This window comes from Symphalangus syndactylus, chromosome 9 (genome assembly GCF_028878055.3).
Source record: "Symphalangus syndactylus isolate Jambi chromosome 9, NHGRI_mSymSyn1-v2.1_pri, whole genome shotgun sequence".
Classification (NCBI taxonomy): Eukaryota; Metazoa; Chordata; class Mammalia; order Primates; family Hylobatidae; genus Symphalangus; species Symphalangus syndactylus.
The window spans coordinates 108564832-108585823 of NC_072431.2; the positions used below are offsets into that span (position 1 = coordinate 108564832).

Genomic DNA, 20992 nt, shown 5'->3' on the forward strand with positions numbered 1-20992 from the left:
TGTTGTTACAGTTAGTCTGCTGGAGTTTCTTCTTCTTCTTTTTTTTTTTTTGAGATGGAGTCTTGCTCTGTCACCCAGGCTGGAGTGCAGTGGTGCGATCTCAGCTCACTGCAAGCTCTGCCTCCTGGGTTCACGCCATTCTTCTGCCTCAACCTCCCGAGTAGCTGGGACTACAGGCGCCCGCCACCACGCCCAGCTAATTTTTTTTTTTTGTATTTTTAGTAGAGACGGGGTTTCACCATGTTAGCCAGGATGGTCTCGATCTCCTGACCTCGTGATCTGCCCACCTCGGCCTCCCAAAGTGCTGGGATTACAGGCGTGAGCCACCACGCCCGGCCTTGGAGTTTCTTAACTCTGGATATACCAATGGGAGAGTCACACATAAGTGGAGGTGCAAAAAAAGATTAAGAATCACTGTACTAAATAGTGGTTAAGGACTTGAAACTGAAAATTTCTATTTCTGATTTAGAGAAGTTTAAAGTTTAGTTATATCTAGGAGTTATTCTGATTATAAAGTTTTTATTTTGGCAATTTCAGGAACTTTATTTTAAGAACCTCTCAAAACGAAACAAGCAAATCATGGAGAAGAATGGAAATAACCGAAAGCTGCGGGTTTGTGTTGCTACTTGTAACCGTGCAGATTATTCTAAACTTGCCCCGATCATGTTTGGCATTAAAACCGAACCTGAATTCTTTGAACTTGATGTTGTGGTACTTGGCTCTCACCTGATAGATGACTATGGGTAAGATGAAAGCATTTTCTTATTCTTCATTGCAACAGTGTGCTAGAAGGAGCTTGGGTTTTGTAGCCATATGGGCCCAGCTTCAAATTCCTGTTCTGCTGCTTAGTTTTTATGTGGCCTTAGAGTAGTCACTTAGCATCTCTGAGCCTCAGTTTCCTCATTATAAAATGTAGTGAAAACTTATATTGTAAATTATTGTGAGGAATGGAGATCATGATATAGAGCATCCATCACAATGATGCCGCTTAGTAGATGATTGATAAATGGTAGCTATAAATAATATTACTGTTTGTTATTAGTTGTTACATTCAAAGAAATACCACTTATAAATACATATTGTATGAGTATAATAATGTGATTCCATGTAATCTGTTTTGTGAGCTGTAATGGCAATCTTTAAAACTGGTTTATAGGCCAACAGCATATAAAGTAGTAGATACGGAATAAGAGTTTAAAAATCTAACCTGCAAGGTAGAGAGTTACATTACTGTCACCATTGGCATTTATTTTGCTGACATTAGGTTTGTTATTAATCACAGGCTACATTTAAAAAGTGAAAGTTGGGCCAGGCACAGTGGCACAGGCCTGTAATCCCAGCACTCTGGGGGGCTGAGGTGGGTGGATCACCTGAGGTCAGGAATTTGAGACCAGCCTGGCCAACATGGTGAAACCCCATCTCTACGAAAAATACAAAAAAAAAAAAAAATTAGCCAGTTGTGGTGGCGCATGCCCGTAGTCCTAGCTACTCGGGAGGCTGAGGCAGGAGAATCACTTGAACCCAGGAGGCAGAGGTTGCAATGAGCCGAGATCACACCACTGCACTCCAGCCTGGGCAACAAGAGTGAGACTCCGTCTCAAAAAAAAAAAAAAAAAAAAAAAAAGCAAAGGTTGGATAATCTGAGAGAACAAGGCATATTACATACATCTTGATGTATATAATAAAAAGTCATTTAGTGCACCCTTGTGGCATGAATATATTAATGCAGTCTCCAAAGAGGATCACAAATACAATACTGTATCTGAAAGAACCTTGCGTTAAAATAAAATTGTCCTTTTCAGACTATTCTTTAAAAACAAGGTGGGAATTTGCTACTAGGAAATACTTAAAGAGCAGAGAAGAAACTTAATGGATAGCTCAGGGATCCACAGATTTTTTTTTTTTTTTTTTGAGACAGCGTTTTGCTCTCGTTGCCCAGGCTGGAGTGCAGTGGCGTGATCTCAGCTCACCGCAACTTCCACCTCCCGGGTTCAAGTGATTCTCCTGCCTCAGCCTTCCGAGTAGCTGGGATTACAGGCATGCGCCACCATGCCCGGCTAATTTTGTATTTTTAGTAGAGATGGGGTTTCTCCATGTTGGTCAGGCTGGTCTCAAACTCCCAACCTCAGGTGATCCACCTGCCTCAGCCTCCCAAATTGCTGGGATTACAGGTGTGAGCCACTGCGCCTGGCCAGATTTTTTTTTTTATATATATATATAAAATGAATTCTGGCTATTTAGGAGCATCCTCTCAGTAGAGTAGAAATTTTAGCTAAAGCCTGAGATGAAAGTTTGAGTGGGTTCTTTTACTGCTGTGAGAAAGCTTTGACAGGAAGACTAGTGGAAGAGAGGCTCTCAGAGAAATCGTAGTAGATTTTTTATCTGCCTACCACAGTTACCAAGGGTGGAAAAATAGTATTTATCTGATGAGACCGTTAAACAGGAAATTTGACTAGTACTTAATGAAAATGCATGTTTAAAGTACATTCTAACACAAGAAATTGGTTGCTTCTTGGGAGAAGAAGTGGATGACTGGGAGACAAAAGTGAGAGACTTTTCACCATGAAATGTTTTCTTAAAGAAAAAAGGGTTGGCTGGGCACGGTGGCTCACACCTGTAATCCCAGCACTTTGGGAGGCCGAGGCTGGCGGATCATGAGGTCAAGAGATCGAGACCATCCTGGCCAACATGGTGAAACCCTGTCTCTACTAAAAATACAAAAATTAGCTGGGCGTGATGGCACACACCTGTAGTCCTAGCTACTCAGGAGGCTGAGGCAGGAGAATCGCTTGAACCTGGGAGGTGGAGGTTGCAGTTGAGTGGAGATCGCGCCACTGCACCCCAGCCTGGGCGACAGAGCGAGACTCTGTCTCAAAAAAATAAAAAAAAGGGTAAAGAACATTTTCCCCTAAGTATATATAAAAAGTGCTGACCACTGTTAAAAGTTTAGTCTCTTTCTTCCTAATAAAATATTCTCTGGCCGGGTGCAGTGGCTCACGCGTGTAATCCCAGCACTTTGGTAGGCCAAGGTGGGTATCACCTGAGGTCAGGAGTTCAAGACCAGCCTGGCCAACATGGCAAAACCCCATCTGTACTAAAAATAGAAAAATCAGCTGGGTGTGGTGGTACATGCCTGTAATCCCAGCTACTCAGGAGGCTGAGGCAGGAGAATCGCTCGAACCCAGGAGGCAGAAGTTGCAGTGAGCCTAGATCGCGCTACTGCACTCCAGCCTGGGCAACAGAGCAAGACTTCATCTCAAAAAAAAAAAAAAAAAAGAATCTTAATCAGGCTGTTTACACTTATGGTCTATGCTTTTTATGTTTGTAAGTTATACTTCAATTTATTTATTTTAATGTTTCTCACTTCAGAGTTGGTGTTAGATTGCTTTTCTTGTATGTTATGGCTCTGTGTTCAAGAACATGTTCTTATATCTTTATTTCTCCCCGGCTTTAGAAATACATATCGAATGATTGAACAAGATGACTTTGACATTAACACCAGGCTACACACAATTGTGAGGGGAGAAGATGAGGCAGCCATGGTGGAGTCAGTAGGCCTGGCCCTAGTGAAGCTGCCAGATGTCCTTAATCGCCTGAAGCCTGATATCATGATTGTTCATGGAGACAGGTTTGATGCCCTGGCTCTGGCCACATCTGCTGCCTTGATGAACATCCGAATCCTTCACATTGAAGGTGGGGAAGTCAGTGGGACCATTGATGACTCTATCAGACATGCCATAACAAAACTGGCTCATTATCATGTGTGCTGCACCCGCAGTGCAGAGCAGCACCTGATATCCATGTGTGAGGACCATGATCGCATCCTTTTGGCAGGCTGCCCTTCCTATGACAAACTTCTCTCAGCCAAGAACAAAGACTACATGAGCGTCATTCGCATGTGGCTAGGTACGTATCTCAGATTTTAGTCAGCCTAATGGTTGTTTTTGTCAGAAAATGTTCTGTCTATTTCAATCCTTTTGGAAACTATTATGGATAGAATATTCTGTTAGCAATGAGAAGGCCAAGGTTTTAGTTCACAGACCTTGCCCTATGGTATGACTTTACCACTCTGAGGTTCACCTTTTCTGTAAAATAGGCTTAGTGGATTGATTTTTAAAAATCTCTGCTATATTTATAGAATGGAATGCTTTTAATCCATTAAATATATTAGTTATAAGAACGATCCTAATATGTCAAAGGAGGGGAGCTATAAAATTATAAGTATAATATGCCATTTCATTTTATTTTATTTATTTAATTTTTTGAGATGGAGTCTTGCTCTGTTGCCTAGGCTGGAGTGCAGTGGCGTGATCTTGGCTCACTGCAGCCTCTGCCTCCCGGGTTCAAGTGATGCTCTGCCTCAGCCTCCCGAGTATCTGAGATTGCAAGCGTGCATCACCACGACTGGATAATTTTTGTATTTTTAATTTCACCACGTTGGCCAGGCTGGTCTCGAACTCCTGACCTCAAGTGATCCACCCACCTTGGGCTCCCAAAGTGCTGGGATTACAGGTGTGAGCCACTGTGCCCAGCCATAATCTGCCATTTTAATAAAAACTGTAATAATGGAATGGTTAGGAAGTATGTACACCAAGTCATTTATTATATTTATTTCTGGTGTGGGATTATGGGTGTTTTTATGTTTGATTTTCTGAATTTTTTTTTTTTTTTTTGAGACAGAGTCTTGCTCTGTCATCCAGGCTGGAGTGCAGTGGCACAATCTCGGCTCACTGCAACCTCCACCTCCCAGGTTCAAGCAATTCTCCTGCCTCAACCTCCTGAGTGGCTGGGATTACTATGCCTGGCTAATTTCATATTTTTAGTAAAGACAGGGTTTTGCCATGTTGGCCAGGCTGGTGTGGAACTCCTGACCTCAGGTGATCCGCCCACCTCAGCCTCCCAAAGTGCTGGGATTACAAGCGTGAGCCACCGCGCCTGGCCTGATTTTCTGAATTTTTTTACTACATTGGCAAAATGGTCATTTTTTTTTTTTTTTTTTTTTTGAGATGTCTGTCACCTAGGCTGGAGTGCAGTGGCTCAATCTCGGCTCACTGCAACCTCCACTTCCCGAGTTCAAGCGATTCTCTTGCCTCAGCCTCCTGAGTAGCTGGGGTTACAGGCACACACCACCACACCCGGCTAATTTTTTTTTGTATTTTTAGTAGAGATGGGGTTTCACTATGTTGGTTAAGCTGGTCTCAAACTCCTGGCCTCATGATCCGCCCACCGCGGCCTCCCAAAGTGCTGAGATTACAGGCATGAGCCACCACGCCCAGCTTATTGTTATTTTTAATGCTTTTCTTACAGAATTGTTGGAATACTCAGATTATGCATGTTGGAAGCAGTAAGCCCTTATTAATATAAGGGATTATGATGATTATTATTAAAAAGCAAAAGTCATAGTTGTAGCCTTAGAATATATCTTTGTAAATAAGCCCTATGTTCCAAAATTTTTAATGTTCAGTGCTCTAGCTTCCTAGAAATTATCTTTTGCTAATCAGAGGTAAAAAACCCCAAGTTTACAAACAGAATGTCAGTTGGTTAATTTATAGTAAGAGTACTACCTAGGGGACAAATTAGGACTAATAATCTATTTAGGACCTTTCATTTCTAAGAGGCAGATCTATTGAATTATAAAATTAAGGCTGGGCGCGGTGGCTCACGCTTGTAATCCCAGCACTTTGGGAGGCCGAGGCAGGCGGATCACGAGGTCAGGAGATCGAGACCACGGTGAAACCCCGTCTCTACTAAAAATACAAAAAAATTAGCCGGGCGTGGTGGCGGGCGCCTGTAGTCCCAGCTACTTGGAGAGGCTGAGGCGGGAGAATGGCGTGAACCCGGGAGGCGGAGCTTGCAGTGAGCCGAGATTACGCCACTGCACTCCAGCCTGGGCGACAGAGCAAGACTCCGTCTCAAAAAAAAAAAAAAAAAAAAGGATTATAAAATTAATGAACAGAAAATTGATTTGGTTGGGTCAGGTATGATGGCTCACCCTGTAATCCCAGCACTTTGGGAGGCTGAGGTGGGAGTATTGCTTGAGCCTAGGAGTTACAAGGCCAGCCTGGGCAACATAGCAAGACCCTGTCTCTACAAAAAATAAGAAAATTAGCTGGGCGTGGTGCTGTGTGCATGTAGTCCTAGTTACCTGGGAGGCTGGGATGGGAGGGTCACTTGAGCCTGAGTAGTTGAGGCTACAGTGATCTGTGATTACACTGCTGCACTCTAGCCTGGGTGACAGAATAAGACCCTGTCTCAAACAAAACAAAACAAAAAAAACAAAAACCAATAATAATAAAAAAAAACACAGAAAGAAAAAGAAAATTGAATAAGCAAAGAGATTTTGTATATTTTTACTCTATATTACATCAGGAAAGGAATTGGGCTTTCCTGCTATATAACGTAATCCATTCTACATATTTCTGTTGTTCAGTCTGGAGTGCAGTGGTACAGTCTTGTCCTCCTGGGCTCAAGTGATTCTACCACCTCAGCCTCCTCAGTAGCTGGGACTACAGGCATGTACCACCATGCCTGGCTAATTTTTAAAATTTTTTTGTAGAGATGGGGTCTCACTATTTTGCCCAGGCTGGTCATGAATTCCTAGGCTCAAGCAATCCTCCTGCCTCGGCCTCCCAAACTGCTGGGTTTATAGGCATGAGCCACCGCATCTGGCCCATTCTAAATATTTCTTATCCTTGCACAGATTTGTAATTATCAAGGGATCGTCTAGATAATCTGGTGGAACAACCTTCTGTCTCTTCAGTCTCTCCTTTTAGTATGCTTCCGATGAAACACTCTTGGATTTTGTTCTAATTATACCATTAGCTCTCTAGGTATTCTGGAAAACTTGTATTACTGAAAAACTTGTAATGAATAGAAAATAATAATGTGCCAGATGTGGTGGCACATGCCTGTAATCTCTGTACTTTGAGAGGCCAGAGTGGGCAGATCACTTGAGCCCAGGAGTTTGAGAACAGCCTGGGCAACATGGTGAAACTCTGTCTCTACAAAAAATACAAAAATCAGCCGGGTGTGATGGTGTGTGCCTGTAGTCCCAGCTACTCTGGAGGCTGAAGTGGGAGGATTGCTTGAGTCTGGGAGGTCAAGACTGAAGTGAGCCATGATTGTGCCACTGCACTCCAGCCTCGGTGACAGAATAAGAAAGACCCTGTCTCAAAAAAATAAAACACTAGTTTTGGCCAGGTGCAGTGGCTCATGCCTGTGACCCTAGCACTTTGGGAGGCCCAGGCGGGTGGATCACTTGAGGTCAGGAGTTGGAGACCAGCCTGGCCAACATGGTGAAACCCCATTTCTACTAAAAATACAAAAATTAGCCAGGTGTGCTGGCACATGCCTGTACTCCCAGCTACTCAGGAGGCTGAGGCAGGAGAATTGCTTGAACCCAGGGAGGTTGCTGTGAGCCGAGATTGCACCACTGCACTCCAGCCTGGGTGAAGAAGCGAGACTCCATCTCAAAAAAAAAAAAAAAAAAACAAGCATAAAAGCCAGGCCGGATGCGGTGGCTCACACCTGTAATCCCAGCACTTTGGGAGGCCACAGCGGGCGGATCATGAGGTCAAGAGATTGAGACCATCCTGGCCAACATGGTGAAACCCCATCTCTACTAAAAATACAAAAATTAGCTGAGCATGGTGGCACACGCCTGTAGTCCCAGGTACTCGGGAGGCTGAGGCAGAAGAATTGCATGAACCCAGGAGGCGGAGGTTGCAGTGAGCCGTCCCAGGTACTCGGGAGGCTGAGGCAGAAGAATTGCATGAACCCAGGAGGCGGAGGTTGCAGTGAGCTGAGATCGTGCCACTGCACTCCAATCTGGCAACAGAGCGAGACTCCATCTCAAAACAAAAAACAGCAAATAACCATTAGAAAGCAGAATGTAGCAAAACTGAATTGTATTTATAGGGCATAAAGTCCTATTTGGGACAATTTAAGCAGTTCTTTATGAAAAGAAGGACATTAGAACAGCTAAAATTGCACTTTTTTTTTTTTTTTTTTTTTTTTGGTCTTTAAACCAGTGAAAAAGAAAACTCAAGACAATGAGGCAGAGCCATCCACCACTGGGCAGTAATACATGTTATATAAAACCTGTGCCTGCTTCTTGATGTGCAACTTCTTCTTCTTCTTTTTTTTTTTTTTTTTTTTTTTGAGACAGAGTCTTACTCTGTTGCCAAGGCTGGAGTTCTGTCACCTAGGCTGGAGTGCATTAGTGCAGTCTCGACTCACTGCAACCTCTGCCTCCCAGGTTTAAGCAATACTCCTGCCTCAGCCTCCTGAGTAGCTGGGACTACAGGTGCACACCACCACACCTGGCTAATTTTTGTATTTTTAGTAGAGATGGGGCTTCACCATGTTGGCCAAGTTGGTCTTGAACTCCTGACCTCAGGTGATCCGCCCTCCTCGGCCCTCCAAACTGCTGGGATTATAGGCGTGAGCTACCGCACCTGGCCTTGATGTGGAACCTCTCATGCTATCACTCTGCTTATAGGAAGATAGGGTTGGGTAGGCCATATATAACATTGCAGCTTTGTAACCAGAATGTTAATATGTAACAATCTTAATTTTAAAATTAGCAAAGTTAAAAAGGCATGTTAAGTTCCTAATAATGAAAGGCATATCACAGTAAATACAGGACTTCACAACAGAAAACAAAATGCCTTTATGGAAAGGATTTATGAAAGGGCTGAGGCTGCTGAATTACGGATAGATACAAAGACCGGTAATAATATCAGAAGTGCCAGGTGGAGAAGCAGGTGCAAACTTTGTATGAAATGTATTATTGCCAGGGATGAGTTGCTCTGGCTCACTGTCTCGCGTTTTACTTTTCCCTGGTCTAAAAAGACTTCTAGTTTTTGCTACTTTGCCATCCTTCTTTCATAAAGAAACTGTTGCTGGGCACAGTAGCTCGCGCCTGTAATCCCAGCACTTTGGGAGGCTGAGGCGGGCAGATCACAAGGTCAGGAGATCGAGACCATCCTGGCCAACATGGTGAAAACCCATCTCTACTAAAAAATACAAAAATTAGCTAGGCGTGGTGGCATAGGCCTGTAGTCCCAGCTACTCAGGAGGCTGAGGCAGGAGAATTGCTTGAACCCAGGAGGTGGAGGCTGTAGTGAGCCAAGATCATGCCACTGCACTCCAACCTGGGCGACAGAGTGAGACTCTGTCTTAAAAAGAAAAAAAGTAAATGAAACAAAAAGCTGGTTCTTTGAAAAGATAAATAAAACTATTAGACCACTGGCAAGATTAACCAAGAAAAGAAGGGAGAAAATCCAAATAACCTCACTAAGAAATGAAACGAGATATTACAACTGACACTACTGAAATACAAAAGATCATTCAAGGCTACTATGAACACCTTGATACACATAAACTAGAAAAACTAGAAGAGATGGACAAATTCCTGGAAAAATACAACCCTACTAGCTTAAATCAGGAAGAATTACATACCCTGAACAGATCAATAACAAGCAGCAAGATGGAAATGGTAATTTAAAAATTACCAACAAAAAAAATTCCACGACCAGATGGATTCACAGCAGAATTCTACCAGACATTCAAAGAAGAATTGGTACCAATCCTTTTGACACTATTCCACAAGATAGAGGAAGAAGGAACCCTCCCTAATTTATTCTGTGAAGCCCCCATGACCCTAATACCAAAACCAGGAAAGGACATAACAAAAAAAACAACAGGCCAATATCCTTGATGAACACAGATGCTAAAATCCTTAACAAAATGCTAGCTAATCAAATCCAATAACACATCAAAAAGATAATCCACCATGATCAAGTGGGTTTCATTCCAGGGATGCAGGGATGGTTTAATGTATACAAGTCAGTAAATGTGATGCACCACAAAAACAGAATTAAAAATCACATGATCATTTCAATAGATGCAGAAAAAGCATTCAACAAAATCCAGCATCCCTTTATGATTAAAACTCTCAGCAAAATCAGCATACAAGGGACATACCTTAATGTAATAAAAGCTACCTACGACAAACCCACAGCCAACGTAATACTGAATGGGGAAAAGTTGAAAGCATTCCCTCTGAGAATTGGAACAAGACAAGGATGCCCCCTCTCACCACTCCTCTTCAACATGGTACTGGAAGTCTTAACCAGAGCAATCAGACAAGAGAAGAAAAGGGCATCCAGATCAGTAAAGAGGAAGTCAAACTGTCACTGTTTGCTGACAATATGATTATTTACCTTGAAAACCCTAAGGACACCTCCAGAAGCTCCTAGAACTTATAAAAGAATTCAGCAAAGTTTCCGGATACAAGATTAATGTACACAAATCAGTAGCTCTTCTATATACCAACAGCGACCAAGCGGAAAATCAAACTAAGAACTCAACCCCTATTACAACAGCTGCAAAATAAAATAAAATAATAAAATAAAATTGTAAAATAAAATACTTAGGAATATACCTAACCAAGGAGTCAAAAGACCTCTACAAGGGAAATTACAAAACACTGCTGAAAGAAATCATAGGCTGGGTGCAGTGGCTCACACCTGTAATCCCAGCAATTTGGGAGGCCAAGGCAGGCGGATCATTTGAGATCAGGAGTTTGAGACCAGCCTGGCCAACATGGTGAAACCCTGACTCTACTGAAAATACAAAAATTAGCTGGGCATGGTGGTGTGCACCTGTAGTCCCAGCTACTTGGGAGGCTGAGGCAGGAGAATCGCTTGAACCTGGGAGGCAGAGGTTGCAGTGAGCTGAGATCGCACCATTACACTCCAGCCTGAGCAACAATAGTGTGACTACATCAAAAAAAAAAAAAAAAAGCGAAAGAGAGAAGGAAAGATAGAAAGAAATCATAGACAACATGAACAAATGGAAACACATCCCATGCTCATGGATAGGTAGAGTTGATATTGCAAAACACATCCCATACTCATGGATGGGTAGAGTTGATATTGCGAGAATGACCATACTGCCAAAAGCAATCTACAGATTCAATGCAATCCCCATCAAAATACCACCATTATTCTTCACAGAATTAAAAAAATAATTCTAAAATTCATGTGGAACCAAAAAAGAGCCCACATAGCCAAAGCAAGACTAAGCAAAAAGGACAAATCTGGAGGCATCACACTACCTGATTTCAAACTATAAGGCCATAGTCACCAAAACAGCATGGTACTGGTACAAAAATAGGAATATAGACCAATGGAACAGAATAGAGAACCCAGAAATAAACCCAAATACTTACAGCCAACTGATCTTCGACAAATCAAACAAAAATATAAAGTGGGGAATGGACACCTTTTTCAACAAATGGTGCTGGGATAATTCGCTGGTCACGTGTAGGAGAATGAAACTGAATCCTCATCTCTCACCTTATACAAAAATCAACTCAAGATGGATTAAGGACTTAAATCTAAGACCTGAAACTATAAAAATTCTAGAAGATTACGTGGGAAAACCCGTTCTAGACATTGGCTTAGGCAAGGATTTCATGACCAACAACCCAAAAGCAAATACGATAAAAACAAAGATAAATAGCTGGGACCTAATTAAACTAAAGAGCTTTTGCACAGCAAAAGGAATAGCAGAGTAAACAGACAACCACAGAGTGGGAGAAAATCTTCACAATCTATACATGTGACAAAAGACTAATATCCAGAATCTACAATGAACTCAAACAAATCAGTAAGAAAAAATCCCATAAAAAAGTGGGCTAAGGACATGAATAGACAATTCTCAAAAAAAGATATACAAATGGCCAACAAACATATGAAAAAATGCTCAACATCACTAATGATCAGGGAAATGCAAATCAACACTGCAATGCAATACCACCTTACTCCTGCAAGAATGGCCATAATCAAAAAATCAAAAAACAGTAGATGCTGCTGTGGATGTGGTGATCAGGGAACACTTCTACACTGCTGGTAGGAATGTAAACTAGTACAGCCACTATGGAAAACAGTGTGGAGATTCCTTAAAGAACTAAAAGTAGAACTACCATTTGATCCTGCAATTCCACTACTGGGTATCTACCCAGAGGAAAATAAATCATTATTTGAAAAAGATACTTGTACACGCATGTTTATAGCAGCACAATTCACAATTGCAAAGTCATGGAACCAACCCAAATGCCCATTAATCAACGATTGGATAAAGAAACGGTGGTGTGTATATATGTGTGTATGTGTGTGTGTGTATCTATCTATATCTATATCTATATCTATATCTATATCTATATCTATATATATGATGGAATACTATGCAGCCATAAAAAGGAATGAATTAATAGCATTTGCAGTGACCTAGATGAGACTGGACACTATTATTCTAAGTGAAGTAAGTCAGGAATGGAAAACCAAACATTGTATGTTCTCACTGATATGTGGAAGCTAAGCTATGAGGACGCAAAGGCCTAAGAATGATACAGTGGACTTTGGGGACTTGGAGGGAAGAGTGGGACGGGGCGAGGGATAGAAGACTACAAATATGGTGCAGAGTATACTGCTCAGGTGATGGGTGCACCAAAATCTCACAAATCACCACCAAAGAACTTACTCCTGTAACCAAATACCACCTATACCCCAATAACTTATGGAAAAATAAATAAACTTAATTTAAAAAAGGTAAGTGGAGCTCACTTTCAGTTTTATGGAATAATATAGGCCCTATTGGTAAATACCTTGTGTTGTTTGACATAGCACTGTCAATCTAAACTTTTTACATTTTAAATTTTTGCTGAGGAACCGTCCTTGGGATCCCAGCCTAGGGATGAGCGAAACTCTCCTAGTCCTTTAACAGAGTTAGAAACACTTGCCACTTGTTGAATCTGGTAGGTGATAGTAAAGGGAAGCTCTGTGCATTCTAGGAAATATGTTTAATGCTTGTTCAGCCTCAAAATGCCCTGATATGCAACATATTCTTATTCATTGATATTGCTGAATATTCACTAAAAACATTAGTTAGAAATTGGGAAGAGTCACATTTTTCGAGTGCTTTGGAATAGTTTGGATTTTAAAACAGTGAATTTCTAGTGCCTGCTATTTAAAGTTATGTTTGTGGCAGCATGTCTTTGTAAAATGTTAAGTTTGCTGAATCCTTGGATTTGTTGCTGTAAATTCTTATCATTTGACTCTAATTTGGATGCCCTGTTCACAATTTGACAAACTGTTTCTATCTTAGAATTTTTAAAAGCACAGACTTAGAGTCTTGCTTTCAGAATTTGCTTCTTTCTCTTTTAAGATTCTTAACTAATGAAGCAATGTGGTTTGATTTTCTTTAAACAGGTGATGATGTAAAATCTAAAGATTACATTGTTGCACTACAGCACCCTGTGACCACTGACATTAAGCATTCCATAAAAATGTTTGAATTAACATTGGATGCACTTATCTCATTTAACAAGCGGACCCTAGTCCTGTTTCCAAATATTGATGCAGGTAATTGAACTTGAAAATGAAATTATGCCACCTACTTTTTCCAGTTTTATGTTTCTATTACCTCTTCGTTTAACTGCCTATCTTGCTCATCTTATCATTGAAGGGCACTCTATTCTGAAATGCATTCCAATTTTCAAAGGATTACCAATTTTGCTATAACTCAAAAAGTTTGTAATGTTTTTGCCAAGTCCAGTAGAAACTTAATAATAAAAATAGTCTGTCTACTGTCTACTTTAGTCTCATGTTTAGTACTAATATTTTCCCTCCAGTTTCCACCAGTTAAGAAATTGCAGAAGCCAAGAGACATAAATCTTAGAAGTTGAAGTGAAAGATGGCCGGGCACGGTGGCTCATGCCTGTAATCCCAGCACACTGGGAAGCTGAGGCAGGCAGAACACTTGAGGTCAGGAGTTCGAGATCAGCCTGGCCAAGATGGTGAAACCCTGTCTCTACTAAAATACAATAATTAGCCAGCCACCGTGGTGGGCACCTGTAGTCCCAGCTATTCAGGAGGCTGAGGCAGGAGAATCACTTGAACCTGCAAGATGGAGGTTGCAGTAAGCCGAGATTGTGCCACTGCACTCTAGTCTCAGTGACAGAGTGAGACTCCATCTCAAAAAAGAAAAAAAGTTGAAGTGAAAGAGGATCTCTAGAAAAGCAGTGGTTCCACTATCCACAGTAAAATAGCCACTAATATTTTTTCTTGCTTTCTTTCATATTTATGTTAGCTATACCTTAAAGTAGTCTTGAGCTGAAGCAGTTTAAATCTGGAGTCCCCAGCCAGTCCCAACCAGTTCATCCTCAAACCTGTCCTGGCTGATCACTTGCTTACCAGTGTATGATACTATAGATTTTGGTACTGCTGAGACCTTAGGCGAGTTAATGGGGGTGTGAGATATTAATGAGAAATGTCAGAACAGAGCCTAACACTGAAGAATTTCCAAATACTGGTTATTGTTAGCTGACACCACTCATTGTTGAGTTCTTAGGCTTGTTTTTGGTAAAGGAGGCAGAACCCTTTCTCTGCAATGTCAAGATATCACCAACTTACTCTGAAAGAACCCCTGTCTTAGTATTACCTTGAAGAATCTTTTCTGCTAGGGAGAACAAAGTAGGATATTAGTTGAAAAAAAATTTAAGAATACCCAACCCAGATTTTTTCCAGGTAATATATCAATATTTCAAAAACGTTAATATTTATTCTTTTCTGATCCTTTAAATTTTGTATAAATATGTGTAATGTAACTATGTATCATTCTCGTTCAGCATTCATTGTCAATGATATATTCTGCTTATAATACACTTTCCTGACTGTATATACTTTAGAATTAGAGGTATTTTTTTTCTATGAAAGTAAAGGGTCCCAAGTATATCTAAGTCATGGCTGCCACTTGCCTCGACCCTCCACAGGGTTTTTGATAAGCTATACACAGGGAACAATAGGAAAATAAGAATCAAGGCATCACTTTATCATTATCTGGCTTAGTGCCCAGTTCCCCAGTACAGGACTCCCTCTGGAAAATGGATTATTGAGGCCTTAAGCCCAAGAGGAGCTTTCAACTGAATCGAAACCTGAATCTTGGAATAGTAGTGGTGCCTTCTGGTGTACCATGTACTACAGAGTTTGAGTATCCCTAATCCAAAAATCTGAAATCTGAAATGCTCCAAAATCTCAAACTTTTTGAGCACAACATGATGCTCAAAGGAAGCGTTTATTGGAGCAGTTGGATTTTGGATGTTCAGATTAGGGATGCTGATCTGGTAAGTATTACGGAATAACAAATATTTCAAAATCCAAAAAAACTTGAAACCCAAAATATTTCTGGTCCCAACCATGTCGAATGGATGCTCAACCTATACAATAATTACAGATGATGCTCTGGCAAGACTGTATATAGAGAGAAGTGGCCAGGCCTTCTCCAGAGAGTTAGACCCTGAGTCCATTTACCTACCTTGCCACACAATGAAAGTTAAAAAAATTGAGAACCATGCATGCACAGCTTTGGTTAAATGAGTGGCATCTGCCCACTGGTGAGCATGGTGTGGTCAGACCTCTGCCTTCTAACCAGTCAGGTTAGCAATTTTCCTCCCTAGGTATGGGGTCGTTAGGAGAGGGTCAGTTGAGAGGCAAGCAGAGGGACATTAAATATTGCCTCCCCTTCATGTATCTTTAAATGTTTATTAAGTCATGCAGTTAAAATATAAGCCATAGTTATCAGAATCTATTTGTATTTTCTTGGAGTTTAGTTCACTAAATGGGAGTGCTATCCCGCTGAGTTCTTGTTAGTGTAAAGGTGAGTGTAGCCGGGCAGAGGCTCTCTGATCAGCTTGGTGTGTGAAGCCTGAGAGGGTTCCATTTGGGAACTCTCAGGTTAAGAGATACAGGCTGTTGGCCTGTCTTTAGCCTCTTAATTGTTGTTTAAGGTAAAGGCTTTTACTAGGGCATTGATAAAAGTTATTTGCTTTGCCTAGTTCTGTTTGAAAAGTCCCAACTGCTGCTTTTTGAGTTCCTTGATGAGTGAAGCAGAGGACATTTTAGATGCCCATCATTCATGAAAAAGCCAGTAGTTAAAATTACTATTTCCCTAATAACTGATGTGAGGTTTTTTTAGGAAGATTTCTTTTTTTTTTTTTTGAGACGGAGTCTTGCTCTATCGCCCAGGCTGGAGTGCAGTGACGCGATCTCGGCTCACTGCAAGCTCCGCCTCCCGGGTTCACGCCATTCTCCTGCCTCAGCCTCTCCGAGTAGCTGGGACTACAGGCGCCCGCCACCACGCCCGGCTAATTTTTTGTATTTTTAGTAGAGACGGGGTTTCACCGTGGTCTCGATCTCCTGACCTCGTGATCCGCCCGCCTCGGCCTCCCAAAGTGCTGAGATTACAAGCGTGAGCCACCGCGCCAGGCCAGGGAGATTTCTTTACGTGGGCTATACTTGCCAATGAAAATGGTTTCTTTATCTCACAAACCATTTACCAATTGGTTCTTTTCATTTTCATAGGGAGCAAAGAGATGGTTCGAGTGATGCGGAAGAAGGGCATTGAGCATCATCCCAACTTTCGTGCAGTTAAACACGTCCCATTTGACCAGTTTATACAGTTGGTTGCCCATGCTGGCTGTATGATTGGGAACAGCAGCTGTGGGGTTCGAGAAGTTGGAGCTTTTGGAACACCTGTGATCAACCTGGGAACACGTCAGATTGGAAGAGAAACAGGTATTTACCTTTGCTCATACTTCAACTGACTAGGCTTTATACATACGTGAGTTGTTATAAGGTATGCATATATCAGTGCCGAGCATATATTTTGTGAACAAGTGAGTGAATGAGGTTAATAACCAGTTGAAGCCTAAAATCTATAGTCGATAAATGGCACACAGTGATTACCAAGTATTTTAGATCTCTACTTACATTTTATCGTCTTTGTAATATCAATTAGCACTAAGTGGTTCTTTTTTTTTTTTTTTGAGACGGAGTCTCGCTCTGTCGCCCAGGCTGGGGTGCAGTAGCGTGATCTTGGCTCACTGCAAGCTCCGCCTCCCAGGTTCACACCATTCTCCTGCCTCAGCCTCCCAAGTAGCTGGGATTACAGGCGTAAGCCACCGCGCCCAGCCTAAGTGGTTCTTAATTATGGTCTTTCATGGCTGTGTTTAAGAGAGAATATGGTTGAATGTTTCATGAATATATGAATGCTAGTCTTTTATTTTCTGGGCCTAATATAGAATCCCTTCAGTCAGTACTTTAGAGTATGGTAGTTCTAAGTGCCCCGTAAGTATAAGTAGGATTATTATTAATGAATTTGCTAACTGAGCTAGGTCCTGTTATTAACATTAGTTCAAGTTCTAATCCTGTTTACACGCAGTAGAATTTAACGGAAGCTGTAATGGAAAAGTGTGTATCATTAAAGGAAAAAGAACTGGACTAGAACCAAGGAGATGAGTTCTAGCTCTGCTCTTTCTCCAGTTCTTCATAATTGCCACCTTTCTGTTACATTTAGATCTTTTTCCCTTCTCATTCCCAGCATATTACTTTACTCCCTGCTTCATAGAGAAAATGGAAGCCATGAGATGGAAATTCTTTCAAATTCCTCAATTCATTCATTTAGAAAATATTTAGTAAACACCTACCATGTACTAGGCACTGGGATTTGGTAATAAACTAGACCAAGAACGGCTGGGCTCTCATGCAACTTACATTCTAGTGGGAGAGGAGATAGATGATAGACATACACAAAAGAAATAAGAAAAATATCAGGAATTCTATATGCTGTGCCTGCTGTAACACAAGGTATATGATGGACTCCATTAGATTGGTTAAAGAAGGCCTCTTTAAGGAGGTGACACCTAAGCTGAAATCTGAATGACAAGGAGTCAGCTATGTGAGGATCAGGGAAAGGCAGTGGGAACAGCCAGTGTGAGGGCCAGGAGGTGAACTTGGTGTATTTGAGAAATGGAAGCGCTATTGTGGCTGTAGAGTAGTGAGCAAGAGGCAGAGTGATACAGATGATGTTAGAGAAGGAAGCAGATGCATGTAAGCCAGGGTAAATTATTTGGAATTTTTTCTAAGTATAATGGGAGGGAATGACATGACATGACTTGCATTTTGGAAAGATCACTCTGGTTGCTAATACAGAGAATGGAATGTCGGGGGGCAGGAATAAAAGCAGGGAGACCAGTGAGGGGGCTGATTCAGTTGCTCAGATGAGAGATGATAGTGGCTTTGGTGAAGTATTAGAGATGGAAAAAAGTTAGATTTGGGTCTTGTTATAGTACTTGCTGATGCTTGGATGTGGAGGTGAAAGGATCAACAAGGAAGCCTAGATTTCTGATTGGGCAGTGGTATGCTGGGAATGAGAAGGGAAGAAGATCTAAATATAACAGAAAGGTGGCAATTATGAAGAATTGGAGAAAGAGCAGAGCTAGAACTAATCTCCTTGGTTCTAGTCCAGTTCTTTTTCCTTTAATGATACACACTTTTCCATTACAGCCTAGATTTCTGATTGGGCAATGATATTGGGACACTGAGGGAGGAACAGATTTGGGGAGGGATTGAATTAAGAGTTCTCTTATAGCTATGTGAAGTTTGAGATGCCTATTAGATATCAAAGCAGACATGGCTAGTAAACAGCTAGATAGTTCCAGGAAGAGTTAGAGTTGGAGGTAGAAATTTGAGAGTCATTGGTATAGAGATGATGTACAATTGGTTGTCAGTTTGGCTGCTATAACAGAGACCCTAAATAATAGTGGCTGAAATAAGTTAAATGTTCTTTCTTTCTCAGTGGATGGCAGCTCCACAATCATCAGACTTAGCCTCCATCTGTTTTCTTAGTGGTTGCTCTAGCTATTGCTTGCAAGTCTGTTTTAGCCTTTGGAAGAAGGAAAAGAGAAGATGCCTTTCCCTTTAAAGGCAAGACCTGAAAGTTGCAAATCTTTCTTCTCACATCCATCAGAACTTAGTCACATGGCCACATCTGGCTGCAAGGCAAGCTGAAGAATATAGTCTTTTTTGTTTGTTTGTTTGTTTTGTTTTGTTTTTGTCTGAAATGATATTGTTCTGTTGCTCAGGCTGGAGTGCAGTGGTGTAGTCATAGCTCATCGTAACCTTGAATTCCTGGGCTCAAGTTATCCTCTCACTTTAGCCTCCCCAGCCGTGCCTGGCTAATGTTTTTACAAGATGTTTTGTAGAGACAGGGTCTTGCTTTGTTGCCCAGGCTTGTCTCAAACTCCTGGTCTCAAGTGATCCTTCCTACCTTGGCCTCACAAAGTCCTGGAATTATGGATGTGAGTCATTGTGCCCAGTCTGTGTTTTGTTTGTTTTCTTTCCTTCTTTCCTTCCTTCCTTCCTTCCTTTCCTTCCTTTTCCTTCCTTCCTTCCTTCCTTCCTTCCTTCCTTCCTTCCTTCCTTCCTTCCTTTCCTTCCTTCTGTCCTTCCTTCCTTCTTTCTTTCTCTTTCTCTCCCTCTCTTTCTTTTTCTTTTTTTTTTTTTTTTTAGTGAATCAGTGCTGGGGGAGGAGGAACTGGTTGTGATCAATTAGTTGTAAACACCACTGTACTTGGACCAGCCAGAATATAATCTTTGGCTGGGGATCAGATGCCTGGCTAAAAATTCTGTTTCTAATATGAAGAAAAGATATTGAAGATAATGGCACCAGCCATAGATAGTATTTAAAACCCAGGCCAGGTGCGGTGGCTCAACGCCTATAATCCCAGTGCTTTGGGAGGCCAAGGTGGGAGGATTGCTTGAGGCTGGGAGTTTGACCCTAGCTTGGGTCAAGATAGTGATATTTTATCTCTACAAAAAAATTTTAGCGTGAACCCGGGAGGTGGAGCTTGCAGTGAGCCGAGATCATGCCATTGCACTCCAGCCTGAGCAACAGAGCAAGACTCTGTCTCAAAAAAAAAAAAAAAAAAAAAAAAAAAAAAAAAAAAAAAGATGATATTTTATCTCTACAAAAAAAAGGTGGACCTGGTAGCATGCGCCTGTGGTCCTAGCTACTCAGGAGGCTGAGGCGGGAGGATCACTTGAGCCCAGGAGTTTAAGGTTACAGTGAGCTATGATTATGCCACTGCAGTCCAGCCAGGGTGACAGAGCAAGACTTCGTCTCAAAAAAAAAATACTTGTAAATAGGGCAGAGAATGGAGCCCAGGACCAACCTCTGGAGCCCTTCAATCTTTAGAGTTCTGGTGAAGAGGGAAGGGCCAGCGAGGAAGACTGAAGAGGAACACCAGTGAGGTTGGAGGGAAACAAGGAGAGTGTGCTATCTATAAAGCCCCCAAAATAAAATGTTTTAAGGACGGGGTGGTGGATACTGCTGAGTTCATTTAAGATGTGAAAGGAAAGCCATGCACAGTGGCTCACGCCTGTAATCCTAGGACTTTGGGAGGCCAAGGCAGGTGGATCATTTGAGGTCAGGAGTTCAAGCCAGCCTGGCTAACATGGTGAAACGCCATCTCTAAAAATACAAAAATTAGCCAAGCGTGGTGGTACACGCCTGCAATCCCAGCTACTCAGGAGGCTGAGGCAGGAGAATCGTTTGAACCTGGGAGGTAGAGGTTGCAGTGAGCCAAGATTGTGCCACTGCACTTCAGCCTGGGCAACAGAGCAAGACTTTGTCTCAAAAAAAAAAAAAAAAGTGAAAGGAGAATTGAACCATATACCAACATGATCTCTGTACTTTTTGCCACTACACTTAAGTAAACTTATATAAATGTGCATGCCCATCCATCCTTTCCTCCTTACCTTCTTTATAGCAGGGTGTGGGCATGGGTGTGGGTGTGGGTGTCTCTCCTGCCTGTCCACTGCCCATCCTTCTACCTGTGTTTTCAGTCCCTACCACTTCTGCCTTCTCAGGGACCTATCCATGAGTGATCTTTTCTCATCCTTCTTTATTTAACCTCCTCATCATTTAAACATGCCTAAGCCTCTCACATCTTAAAAACAAACAACACAAAACAACTCCTTTCTTGACCCCACACCTCTCTCCAGCTGTTACTCGTCCACTCTTCTCTTCTTAGCCAAACCCACTGAACAGCGTGGCCATTTTCGCTAGATTTACTCCCTCATATTGG

The 20992-nt window shown here is 41.7% G+C and overlaps 1 protein-coding gene across 3 annotated transcripts in view; it reads left to right on the plus strand.

The window, feature by feature from the left end:
• The window catches only part of GNE (glucosamine (UDP-N-acetyl)-2-epimerase/N-acetylmannosamine kinase), a 66020-nt gene that overhangs the window by 30018 nt on the left and 15010 nt on the right, over positions 1-20992 (plus strand). For 2 of the 3 annotated variants that reach the window (XM_055293714.2, XM_055293715.2), the window contains exons 2-5: positions 538-743; positions 3455-3906; positions 13278-13430; positions 16428-16640. In XM_055293714.2, the coding sequence (XP_055149689.1) occupies positions 538-743; positions 3455-3906; positions 13278-13430; positions 16428-16640 (1024 nt within the window). The remainder of the gene's footprint in view (positions 1-537; positions 744-3454; positions 3907-13277; positions 13431-16427; positions 16641-20992) is intronic. The other variant, XM_055293717.2, reaches the window with a different exon arrangement.